Here is a 13,795-nt window from a genome sequence, read left to right on the forward strand (position 1 = left end):
AACAACTGAGATTTTATCTCTACGTGGAGTTTTTATTTACTTCCTATGTGGAGACTCTTATCTTTTCTGTGTGAAGGTTCTTTGTTGTCATTGCTCTCTTGTCTTAATTCATAAAAAAATCAAAATAACTATACTTCTTGTCTTAATTCTTTGTTGTCATTGGTCTTTTTTTATTCTCATTCTTTTTGAGGTTGGATATGCTTTGTTCATATGATCCTTTTTGGAATTCATACACATGTATAGATGTCCTATACAAAAATGTTTATTGAATTAGTGGCCAAAAAGAAATTTTGAATCACATAGCAGCAATAACTTCAAATTTTGAATAAGTCTAAGAATAAAAAAATGGTTATAGAACTGTACACAAAATGTATATAGATGGATAAAATTTTTCAAAATAGTAACAAACTCTATAAAATTTTATGCATATATATGTATTTGTATTCAATTTTATGATCAATTTTGTTTGTTTATAACAAAACTACAAGATTTTTAGCTAGTAACACATTTTGATTTACAAGATCTGTAAAGGGACAATTCCAAATATTACAGTCATGGCAGAGTTTAGAGGAAGATCAGATATATGCATGCGCATTATTCAGTATTCAGAGACGGTGTGTTTGGTTTGTGTTTGTAGAGTAGTTTTTTAGATAAAAAGTACGAAAACTTATTTGGTTTGCCTTCTTTTAGAAATGGTTGTGGAGGATTATTTTGGGGAGAGAGTTTTACAAAAAATGATTGATTTGATGTGTATAAGAGAGAAAGTTATTTTGGAAAGTAGGTAACCAAACAAAATTTTGAGATTTTTTTTGAAAAAAATTGTTTGGTTTGATTACTCTTGAAAATTTGTTTGTAAAGAAATTTTCCCAAAATTTTTTATGAAAAGCAAACCAAACAAGCCCATTATTTCTATGATTTGAATCCATAACACTCGAATTATAATAGATTTGTTTTATTTTATATTATTATCAGCATAATAAAACAACCTTACCATTGCGGCAAGGGCCTCTTTCCCTCAATATGATCAATTTTTAAAAGGCATTCACTCAAAATAAATAAATAAATAATAATGACTCTACACAACCGTTAATTTAGGCAATGATTTAATTGTACGCATGTAAGTGGGACCCATTTTAAAAATACTTATTTTGTTTTCTTTTCATAAATGTTGATCTATTTTTTAGTATTTTGATAAAGTAGACAGATATATCACACATTTAAAAAGCATTTCATTCTATCAAGTATTTTTTTTATTCAGTGAGATTGGACAAAATTGGACAAGTCATTCAAACATCTTAAATCATAGTGTAAGTTTTGTATGAAATTATTATTTTTTTCATTGAGTTGAAATAACTCAATTGATTTGGACAATGTAAACTAGAGGTTTCAAACATTTTTCTTAATTTTTTAAAACTGGTGATCCAATTCTTCAGATTTATGGACAATTAAAGATAAGTTAATTTGATTTGCTCAAACTTGTGCCATTAGGGACCTTAATGACAAAGTTATTTCCTATGTGAAATAGTAACCCTCGTCCACTTTTTAGAGGTCATAAAGGCTTTGTTATGAAATTCAAACAAAAAGCTCATTTTGGCTTATTCTGAAAAGTAAGAAAAAAATTTAAGTTATTTACTCTTTTTTTTTCTTAAACATACAAAAAAAAAAAATTAGAGAGATAATTTATAATGACCAAAAAATAGAGAGAAAATTTATGTTGGTGGTTAAATCTATGTAGTAAATTTTGGATAGTTATCCATGCCAATCTATTGGGCCATCCGTAGCAATTATTTGGTATTATAAAACACAAACTTACCCATCAAAGTGCCATTTTTTTGTTTTTTTTCCTTCTTACCTAAGAAATTTCTATGGACTATTAATTAGAATGTTTTAAGACTCTTTTGATGCATATGTTATAACTAGTGTATGCTCGTGCCTGAAGGCACGGTGCAATTAATAATGACTTATAATTATATAAATCAAAATAAAATTATTAAAACATAATGTTAAGATTTTCCTTTTCAATGGTGGTGGACAGTCACAAAGCGGAAGTGGCGTTGAGTCTTTTCGTTCAATACCCATTTCAAAAACTTTTTCAAATTTTCTTAAGTTTTGTGAGGAAATTTTAATTTCTACTATAATGCTATTATATGTATTACAAACTCAGCTCATTAAATTTTTTAAAATTTTTATTAAAAAATTATAAAATTAAATGTTAGTATTTTATGATGAAATGTCTTCAAATTATTCTAATATCAAAATTATATTTTTTATAAAAATTATTAATTTTATTGAATGTATATTAAAAATAATACATGATATAGCGGTTTGGTTTGATTTTTTAAATTATTTTTTGATTTTTTTGAAAAAATATAAATAAATTTGACAAAAATAAATTGTTTGGTTTGATTTCCCAAATGGTTGTGGAATAATGTGGCACCTCCCAAAATTCAGTTTTTTTTATTAATTAGCTTGGAGGGACAGAGTGTAATCCGGTCTAATATACAATTTACAAGTGCTTATGTGCTTATATGCAGACACCTACAATAAGCTATGTCCTAAAGCATGGATTTAGGTAGTTAACAACTAAGTAGAAACCTTTAGCGAAACCCAAATGAAAATAAATCCTAAGAATTTTTTATAATATTTTGGGTGCCTAACCCCAAATATAGTGAAATAAACCAAACGAAACTAAACCAAACGAAACTTTATGTCCCAATCAAGTGGGCTACGATACGTAAATCCTTTTTTCGTCATTTCGTACTATTAAAAGCTATATGCTCGGTTAAATTAAATAAATTCGTTTAATTTTTTTACTATCACATCCCAAGTCAATTTACGTATTCCCCTAACATTTCCTTTTACGGTGATCCTATCACATTCTTCTCTACCATTTCATCTGCTAGTCATCATTGTACATACCAAACCATCTTAGTTTGTTCTCTCTTAACATATTTTCAATTGGTGCTACTCCTACCATTTAATGTATATTCATTTCTATTTCTCTCTGTCCAAAACTTACCAAACACCCACCTAAGCATCCTCATCTTAACTACACTCATTTCATGAGCTTGTTGTTTCTTAATTGTCCAATATTATGTGAACTGCAAAGTATCACTGGTCTTACAATTGTTTTATAAATTTTTCTTTTCAATTTTGTTAGCATCATTGATCACATAATATGCCAAAGGCACTCCACTTGAACCTACTTTGATTCTATTACAAGTGAGAATTTCTAACACAACATGAATCGTACACGAAGTTAGGGGTTAGGGTTGAACATTTTCAACACAAACACAAATATGACACTATATAATAACATGATAAATAAATAGGGTTATGTCAAACCTGCATAATATGAAATTGACACAGATAACCCATTTAATAGATAATTAGTTACAAATTCAATGTTATTTTCATTAAAGGATGCCAGAAATGTTTAAATCTCTTATGTAACCTACACAATTAAATAAAGAAAATACGTAAAATAGTATTTTGAGGTTAATATAGTCATTTTGTCTTTTATTTGAGAGAACATGATCTTTTCATTTATTATTTTGAAGTCAATAAAAATATATTTTTTTTGAATAAAATAGAATCAAAATTAAATTTTTTTTTTTTTTTGAATAATTTCATTTAATAGATATTAGTTTCATGAAATTTAACTTAGGAAAAAACGTTAATCTTTCCATACACTTAGTATTTTTAATTACAACGATTTTTTTAGCATGATACGTTAATATGGCACGAATCAAACATGAATCCAAATAACATGACACAATAACACAAAATAATAATAATAATAATATCGTGTTAGTGTTAAGAGAATTCTGACACGAATTTGAGATGACATGACACAACACAAACACGATGCCCACCCTTAGATTCTATGGATCACTTCTCTATTATTTTTACTTCCATTGTTACTAAAGTTACATATTCAATTTAGCTACTAATTTTAAACCCTTTTGACTCAAATGATTATCTCCAAATTTTTAGTGTTAATTCCTCCCTTAGTTTCATCCACTAGAACAATATCATTTGCGAACAACGTACACCATGGGACATTATCCTGATTGTGTTTACTTAATTCATCCATGACTATGGCAAATAGGTGAGGACTCAAAGCTTACGTTTGGTATAGGTCCTACAATGATTGAAAATTCACTAGCTTCTCCAACAGGTGAACTAATTGTGGTCACAACCTCATTATATATATTTTTATCACATCAATATACTCCTTGGTTACATTTTTTTTCCCTCTAACACCTACTATATTGTATCTCTAAGCAACGTATCGTAAGGTTTTTTTCTAAATCTATAAAAAGTATATGAAAACCCCTCTTCTCTTTTCACTTTTTCATTAATCTACTTAGTAAATATATGGTTTCCACAATTGATTGGCCTAGCATAAATCCAAACTAATTAACTAACACTTACCCTCTATCACAATCATTTTATGAATCATCAACACATTTATAATTGTTGCAATTTTAGATATTTCCTTTATTTTTATATATAGATACAAATATACTTTTTCTCCACTCATCATACATTTTCTTAATCATTAGAATCTTATCAAATAATTTTGTTAACCAAGAGCTAAGCATTTTCAATGTCAACAATAAGAATACAATCCAATCCCAATGCTTTACCTAATTTCATCCTCTTCAATATAAATTCCACTTCAAACTCCTTTATTACATGACAAAACTTATACTCTCTAGTTCCATCAATGCTACCATATTTCTCTCCTAAAGTTTCTAAATGTTTTTCATTTAACATTTTCTCAAAATAACATTTTCATCTTTACATAATATCCTCATCCTTCACTAAAACCCTCGAATCCTCACTTTTTATACACTTAACTTTTTCAAAATCTTTTGTTTTTCTTCCTCTCAATTCAACAAAGTTTGTAACTATTTTTTCTCTTTTTAATAGAGATGATCTAATACCTGGATGATGTTGAAGCAATATCTTTCCTAGGCTGTCTAAGAGCTCGGCCCAAGTCTGTGAACATTTTGGACAAAGTTCGTGTGGAACTCAACCCGGTCTAAAGAGGTTGGTGTGATTATGTTAAATTTGTATGATATTATCTTAAGAGATGTGAGTGTAATTTATCCGATATGTTTTGATTTACGAATAGAAATATATAATTTATAAAATATATCTAAAACAACAATTATAATATGTATAAGAAATGTATCAAACTCTAAGATTGATTACTTAATTAGTCATTTTATACCTTTCGTTTTATTTTAGTCATTGAAATGAGATAGAATGACATAAAAATGGTCATTTTTTAGTCTCCCATCTAGAATCATTATTCCCTTATAATAATAAATGATTATTCCATTTATAATAAATTTTTGTCTTAATAAATCATTAAGACAAATAATAATTTTTAATTATATTAAAAATATATTTCAATTACCAATTCTCATAAACTAGAAGTATCAGCGGTTATATGAATTTTATAATATGAATTTCAATTCTCAATTCTCAATTATATGAATTTCATAATATGACATTACCAATTCTCAATTATATGAATTTCAATTCTCATAATTTTATTCTTAATTAAAAAAAAATTCCTTTTATTAACAAGCAAAAAATAAAATTTCCAATTCAACAAATATAGGTTGGTTTATTCACAATTCAAAATTCCAAACCCTAATTTCAAAAAATATAGACAGGATTCACAATTCACAATACAAAAAATATAGACACGATTCAAAATTCAAAACCCTAATTTCTGAAACCCTAACCCTAATTTCTGATTTCACAATTCAAAATCCTAACCCTAATTTATGATTTCACATTCAATTGAAAATCCTAGAAAATTTTCACAATTCAAAACCACAACGTTTTACCAATTCAAAACCACACATTCACATTTTCACAAACACAATAAACACATAAAATTCAAATGAGACAAAGAGAGACAGATGCCATACCAGCGAGAGAGAGCAACCCACGGACGGAGAGAGAGCAGAGAGAGAGAGAGTCTGAGAGCAGAGGGAGAGCGAGAGCGAGAGCGAGAGTCTGAGAGTAGAGCAGAAGGGAGACGGAGAGCGAGAGTGAGAGTCGAAAAAAACGTAAGTGTAAAAAACGTGATTGCAAATGAGGGGGCTTGGGGGTTTTTATATAAGTTGTAAAAGCATGGTTACGAACCATGCTTTCATTTAACCACGGATTTTACATTCAACAGTGAAAGCGTGATTGTGAATCACGTTTTCTTAAGAAAACAAGTATGCACAGTGAAAGCGTGGTTTGGAACCATATTTTCTTTAGAAAACAAATGCACAGTAAAAGCGTGGTTTGGAATCACGTTTTCTTCAGAAAATAAAAATTTAATTATAAGCACAGTAAAAGCGTGGTTTGAAACCACGTTTTCAGAAGAAAACAAATTTTGCTTAAAAAGGTGCTTTCTAACCACGTTTTATGTATAAATGAAATTTCCTTAAAAGCGTGACTTGTAACCACGCTTTCTTAATTAAAAGCGTGATTTATAATCACGCTTTTACTATTTCACAAATTTTTCGCGGGAGTGGCCTGGAAATAGTGAAAGTGTGGTTTATAATAGCGCTTTAACCTAATTTGGAAATTCCGTCCAAATTAAGCCTAATTTAAAAATTAAATTACTATTTTAACTTAATTTGGGAAAAGCCTCCATATTGTTTGCTCTGTTTGGTTTAGTTAGTGGGTGGAATAAAATGATTTTTTTATCTTCATATCTATTTCAATGCTTACCTGTGCTTGATTCACTAAAATGCAGGTGAGACTGGAATGACTATTTCAATAAAATGTTTATTCTTATGTCCGGTTCATTAAAATAATGATAAAATATATATTATAAATTAAATTATTATTCAATATTGTAAATAAATAATAAGAAATTAACATTTAATTCTAATGAAGTTATGGTAGAAATTTGAATCATAATTGTAGGTGCAAATTGTTTATGGGAGGCCGAAGTAAACTAATTAATAATTTAAATTTGATACCAAGAAAAATTTATATTTCTTTTCAATTGAACCTATAATAACGGGAAAAACTATGGTACACACCTCTCAAAAGGTATGTATCATAAGTATCTTATAATTTTAAAAAAAAAAAAAAAAGAAAGACATAATTTCATACTTTTTGAATCATAACTTAAAAAAAAAAATCACAATCAAACACCATATAAGATATAATCTTATAAGTCATAATTAAAATAAAAAATCGGTTAAACTAAAAAAAAAAATAATATAACGATATATACATATGATAAGAAGTGTATACGATAGAATTCTCCCATAAGGAGATATGGAGGAGAAACTACTCAATTCTCTTTGATGATACCTCAGTTCATTTATTAATTGACACTATTCACACTGCTTTTTCATAGTTGAAGTTAATAACCATTAATTTAGATTCCCATTTAAATTTATTTTAAGAATATTAAATAATTTCTCAACATGGAAAGTTGTTTTTCATCAATGATTGAAACCTCCACAAATTTAAATCATTCATGATATAAATTCCATATATACATGAATAGGTTCTACACATACATGGAGGACCAAAATCACTTTAAAAGTGTAGAGATCATCCCAAAAGAGGTTCCAACCATTTTCCTTCTAGTAAACACTTACATCATGTCATAATTTTCGGATAGTGTTGTAAAACGAATAAACCAATTAAGCAAACTCATGTTCAACTCTATTACTGTTCTAAAAAATCATAATTTGACTTGTATTTAGCTTTTTTTTTTTCTTTTTTTTTTTTATAACGACTTGTATTTAGCTTGTTATATAAACAAATCAAATTTAAACACATCAAAACTCATTAAATTTTCATACTAAATTTGAACAACTTATTCCTTGACTCAACTAACTTGTTTACAGCTCTATCCTCAAATGCTACACGATGCTCCCCGAATTCATCCATGATAGAAAGAAGAAGTGTAATAAAAATTAAGCACAACATTTGTCATACAATAATCCTATCCTCGAAGAGGTGAGGAGAAATAAATCAACAAAATCATGAACCAGGACTAATATATGTTAGCTCAAATGATACACCTCCTGGCCAAAGATGCAGATTTTGTATTATCAAGGCTTTTGTATTATCAAGGCTTCTATCAAAGCTTTGAACTCAAAAGTGCTTATTTAGATTTCTTTTGTTGATCAGAAACCCTCGATCCCATAATCTTGCAAACAGGTTGATCCTTCGACTGAATAAGCTTTAAAGCCGGATGAACATTGAGGTCCCCCATCACCAGCTTCTGGCCCACGTCCAACTCGCTCAGATCCACCTCTATATGGGGAGGGATGACATCAGCAGGGCAAAGGAACTTAACGGTTCTCTTGATAATGTTCAAATAAGCACCTGGCATGTCCAAGAAGTACCGGTAAATACAGCACAACATTGGATTGACCACAAACTATAATAAGTGGACAAAACAAAATAATACCAACAGCAACAACAACATATTAATAATATAAATAAAAACTTGTCATTGGATCAAATAATAATAATCAATGCAAAGCTTTGTCCTTGGATAAAAAAACCATTGCGAATTGAGATGAAATAATATGTTGATGTCTGGAAAATATATTATGACCGTAGTGGCAGCATATCCTAAAACTTTGTTGGATCAAAAAAGCTTCCTCAAGTTGCTCTTTGAAAGCAGTCTTGGAAACATAAGGGACAATCACTGCAAAGCTAAAATATATATATATATATATATATATGGAAACGAGATAGAAACGCCTACACAACAACTTTCAAAAAAAAAAAAAAAAAAGAACAAGGCACGACATGATAGGGACATGACAACAAATCACACATTTAAAAAAAAAAAAAAAAGACATGGTGTTCGAGTTTACTTTGGGAACAATCACACATTTCATCAGGACCAACATACCGTCCTATTTGAATAGACTAAATACTTTCAAGTACAACATTTGAAAATTGAAAATTGAACAATAAATTTGTCTATCAAGATTATAAGTGAAAATCATGTTCCTCCAAGATAATTGACCATTCAGTGACAAATCAAGTCTAACTAAAATTTTAGGACCTTTTTAACAGAATTTCCAATTGTGGCTGCTGAATAGAAGCCTTAGAAGTACACAAACTTGAGTGCTTAGTAGTGTTAACAAAAAACCTGTTACTTTCATCATTGTAAAATTCAAAAAAAAATTTAGAAACTCTGCATCAGGGTGAGCAACAAACATGAATTTGGAGACCCAATGCCTAATCCATCTATGCTTGATGTTTTGGCCTTAGGCTCTAGTGCCCCAAATTTGTGCTAGTAGTTACATTTGTGTCTAAAAACTTAATCCTACTTCAGTTTGTGACTTCAAATTCCCCAGCCATGACTTTCATGCTGATTTGATGCCAATAGACCGATCATCTACATAACATAGTAATCAAAGTGAAGTTCAAAATCTCTAGATTGAAAGTCACAGATTCAGTATTTTCACCAAACTAGAGACTCCCTTTCACACTAAACGCAAATTAACAGCCTAAAAAGTTCAAACTTAAGCCCATGATCCTTTTAACCACAAAATAATGTGAAATATATTACGAACTAGTTTATTCAATATCATTAAAAGAGAACAGTTAAAAAAAACACCACCGATAAAATCCACAACATTCTGAAATCCTCATAGAGGTTGGTATTATCCCTTTCTTTCAAAACACACATTCAGAAGGGATTTCACTATTCTTGAAATAGATGCACCAAGGGTCATAGTAGTTTTATTGGGCTTGTCAAGAAGAATACAAAAGAAATAATAGCCAACAGTTTCACTTGCCAAGGACAATGGCTAACAGTGGTTCTCTCAAATAAGCAATCTAAGCATTACTTACTGCTTATTTTAGAAGAAATAAAGATTAAAAAAATAGTGTGAAATATAGTTTAGTCAAAGTTTTCACTCAGTAGCAAAACTAGGTTAGGTGAAGCATAGCAGATAAATAGTTTAAGAAAGTATTCAGCAGCCTCCAAAGAATGAAATAAAATACTCAGGAAATGAATTAATTTGTAATTCTCTAAGATTGGAAGAAGTGAGTCTTCTTATTAAGCCTCTGCACATGAAAATCAATAGTTTAACAACTCTACAAATAAAACACACATACAGAAGAACATAATTATCAAGAAGTGTGTGAGATCCATGCATGAAGAAGCCAACAGTAGAAAGCCTTTGCTTCTAAGACGACAACAACCATACATCAAACAGCAAGTTCAAACTATTGCCCTATAGGCAAGGTTTTAAAAAGCGGCCGCAACCATTACGTAGTAACGGCGTTACGTAACGGTTGTGGTAGTTACCGCCACCTGTTATGGCTGCTTTTGCAGTGTGATTGAGATTCACAGGTGTATCGGCCGTAGCGGCTGCTATAACGGTCGTAACGGTGCGGTAACGGCCGTAACGGCCTTTTACGCACCATTATGTAACGGTTCCGAATTGCTTCTTTCGAAAAAACACAAAAAAAAAAAAAAAAAAGTTGAAAATGGGAGAAGAGAGATAGAGGGAAGAGGGAAGATAGAGGAACAAGAGATAGAGAGAAAGAAGTGGGAAGATGAATAATATGTTATTGATTTGTTGAAACTGTAAGACCTATACTATTCTATTCAGTTGCCATCACTCAACCATTTTGTTTGTATGTGTTTATCTATATATTGTTTAATAATAATAATAATAATAATAAGTGTGGTCATTATCTATTTGGCTTGATTAATATATATATATATATATATATTTAGGTTTTTATTTATTCTCTTACTTTTGTCATTGTTTATCTTATATATAATAGTTAGTGATTGATTTTTTGTATAATATAAAGTCATTAATTATTAAAATAAAATGTAAAAAACTCAGTTTATAGTGATTTAAAAATATGAAATATATTGGATCAAACTTAAAAATTTATAAAAATTGATCAATATTTATTTTAAAACCCAATAAATATGATCATGAAAAAAAAATGTGCGTATCAGTAAGTTTTTTTCAAATTGTGCGAAAAATAAAAAAATTCACGGTTCCGGTTACCGCAACCGTTATGCTACAGCCTTTACACCCTGCAACCACAACTGCGCCACCGCCACCGTTACGGCGACCGCAACCGCTTTTCAGAACCTTGCCTATGGGGGAAAAAAATTCCATAAAATTGAAAACAAAAAATATTGCCAAGGCCATATAATTATTAACAAAACCTTAGACATCAATCATCATCACACCACTCACAGTTGTAGTATACATAACATTAGCAATAGAGAATTTCTCACCAAAAATGATAAACACCCAAGTCGCTTGAGAGTTTAAAAAGATAAGACAAAGCAAAGCTTCACAAGTTGTCTAACTAAAAAAAACCTTCACAACTTATGCACAAGGCTGAAGAAAACCTCCATTTTCACCATACCTTTTTTTAGTCCAGGTGAAACATCATCTCCTATAAATACAAGAGGAACATCCACCTTCAACAAAGCATGAGATGGGGCCCTTATGAAGGTCACATTGAGTACTGCATCTGTACCCGCATGCAGATGAATCTGAAACAAGTAGAGATAGATAAAATCAGAATGTGACAAACTGAGAAGAACTTCAGATGATGAAACCATGTTAGAAGTATAGACAAATTCTCAAAACCAGAAGACATTAGATAGCAATTCCTAAACTAGAATCGAACAATGCTTCATGTGCCCCTAATCAACAGGAGTTCCTTTGAACTCCAACTAAACTATGTCAGTGATTAGTTTTCAGATTAGCAGAATTGAACCCCCCAACCTCTCCTTGCAAGCACTTATGTCTTGGCCCCACGCTGCTAGAGGCCACAAGGCCTTGGGCCTAACTAAACTACTTACACACACCAATTTAGGAATGGTTCAAGTCCATGGAGTTAAATTCTCACGCTTCCTAATTTGACAGCCTAAATACAAGTAAACAGAAAAATAATCAAAGATGAAATTTAAATGGTAGCTTTGCCGTGCCATGTTTCTGCAAGTATATTTCTATGCCACTTGCAGTGGCAATAGTACTCATAAGATTATGAATTTAATAGATAAACCATATTGTACAATAAAGGAAAACATTGAAAATCCCAAATGACGATGAGCAATGAGAAATTGCACAGTTTGAATGGTTCACTTTGCCGGCAAACACTGTATGTTGACATTATATGTCATAATCTTGATTTCATTAAGTTTCAAAATGTAAGCAATATGAACTCTGCAGTATTTGTGGAGGCATTCACTTTCCACCTTGTGGCAGCTCCACTCTGCTGTCAAGTACCTTAAGATGATGGCACTCTTGCCCTCCAAAAAGCTAACTCCATCCATGTCCCAAACTTAGGCTATGGTTTTATTTACCCCCAAATGTTACACCATCTCCCACCCTTGTTCAAATCTAGACTGAAACTTAAATTTGAGTAAAAAGCCACTAAAATCCCCTCGGCTCTTTTACTCAAACTAAAAACCCAATGGAGTCTTACTCAAATTTTTACTCAAACCAATGTAGACCCCATTTCTTTTACTCAATATTCTATCCAATCCAAACTTGACATTTGGGCACTTTTGCCCAAACTTTCCAATGATCTCCTTTACTCCACTCAAACTGGACACTTGCCAATTTTACTCAAATTTGAGTTTTAGTGCTTCATATAGAGATGGCTTTACAAACCCAAAAACCCAACCTTTAGCCAAATGGCTTGTTTGGGAGATTTGGAGCTGTATCATATGGTTCTCATATATATATATATATATATATATATTTCGGCTGATGGTGTTCCAGGTTCTCAAATCAATTCATCCTCAACACATTTCTAATTTTTGTTAACTCAATTAAATACTCATTCATTCTAATCAAATTCAGAACCCTAGAGAAACTATAAGAAATTAGAAACAAAGAAAATCAAAAATGGCATACCTTTCGAGGCAACACCCGAACCTTTTCAATGATCTCATCGGACTCGAAATCAGACCGAACCTCAAGATCGAAGAGTCTAGAGAGAAAGAACGATCTTCCTAGATGGTTTACGAGCTTCTTGATCTGATTGGTATGGACAGAGATGAGACGCTTGTTGCCACCGTGCTGACCATCCTCTTGCTCGAACACAATGCTCGGGACGCGACCCACCTTTCGTTCCTTGGCGGAGATGTTTTTTCCGGTTGTGGCGCGTGGGACGGCGCGTATGATCTCGGCATATTTGGGGTCTGGTTTGGGCAAGCCTTCGAGGTATGTGAGTGAGAGTTCGGGTTCTTGAATCAGCGCCGCCGCCGATGAGGGGCTGAAGTACCGGCGGTGGAGGGTTCTGGCGAGGAGTTGGCGGTAGACCCACATTGGTTGAGGATAGAGAAGGTTCAGGAATGCAGAGAGGCTAGAGAGAGATGAGGAAACAAACGAGGGTTTTTGATAGGGGTTAGTGCAGATGAGTGTGACTCGTATTGAACTCGTTGGTGAGTTCGCAAAAGGATGGTGTTTGGACGCAGCTGTAGACTAGTGCAAACTGTGAATAATATTTCCACATAATAAGACGTTGTTTTGGGTGTGATATGTAAACGTACTTTTTATCATTTAATAAAAAGTTTAAAAGTGTATTTATTTACATTATCCTTGATGATATAGTTACTACACAATGAATTGATGATACAGTTACTACACAACGGGTTCCAGGTGGAATGGGTAGGACTAATCCACGTTTCTTCAACCGGTAACTGAGTATTCAAGCTCACCAGAGAATCTACACACAAGTTCAACAGGGGAACGGGGAGTCCCCCAGTGAACCCTCCGACGAGCAAGTTAGAGAG

The 13,795-nt window shown here is 31.5% G+C and overlaps 1 protein-coding gene across 1 annotated transcript; it reads right to left on the reverse strand.

Annotated features, from left to right (window-relative positions):
- Positions 1-7,810: 7,810 nt before the first annotated feature.
- LOC114316416 (Ribosomal protein L25/Gln-tRNA synthetase, anti-codon-binding domain-containing protein) lies at positions 7,811-13,514 on the reverse strand. Its single transcript, XM_028263072.2, has 3 exons — positions 12,915-13,514; positions 11,413-11,542; positions 7,811-8,373 (listed from the first exon to the last, which is right to left on the reverse strand). Exons 1-3 carry the CDS (start codon positions 13,326-13,328, stop codon positions 8,150-8,152), a joined length of 768 nt encoding a protein of 255 aa, XP_028118873.2. The 5' UTR covers positions 13,329-13,514; the 3' UTR covers positions 7,811-8,149.
- Positions 13,515-13,795: the final 281 nt, after the last annotated feature.

This window comes from Camellia sinensis, chromosome 11, assembly GCF_055761805.1.
Source record: "Camellia sinensis isolate YWXY chromosome 11, ASM5576180v1, whole genome shotgun sequence".
NCBI lineage: Eukaryota > Viridiplantae > Streptophyta > Magnoliopsida > Ericales > Theaceae > Camellia > Camellia sinensis.

Bases quoted from the DNA above. Each gene is read 5' to 3' on its own strand.
- LOC114316416 (XM_028263072.2), bottom strand. From the start codon at position 13,328: ATGTGGGTCTACCGCCAACTCCTCGCCAGAACCCTCCACCGCCGGTAC. The intron at 11,543-12,914 runs GTATGCCATTTT...TACTTGTTTCAG, and splicing joins TTCGGGTGTTGCCTCGAAAG to ATTCATCTGCATGCGGGTAC. The intron at 8,374-11,412 runs GTATGGTGAAAA...TGGACATGCCAG, and splicing joins TTCACCTGGACTAAAAAAAG to GTGCTTATTTGAACATTATC.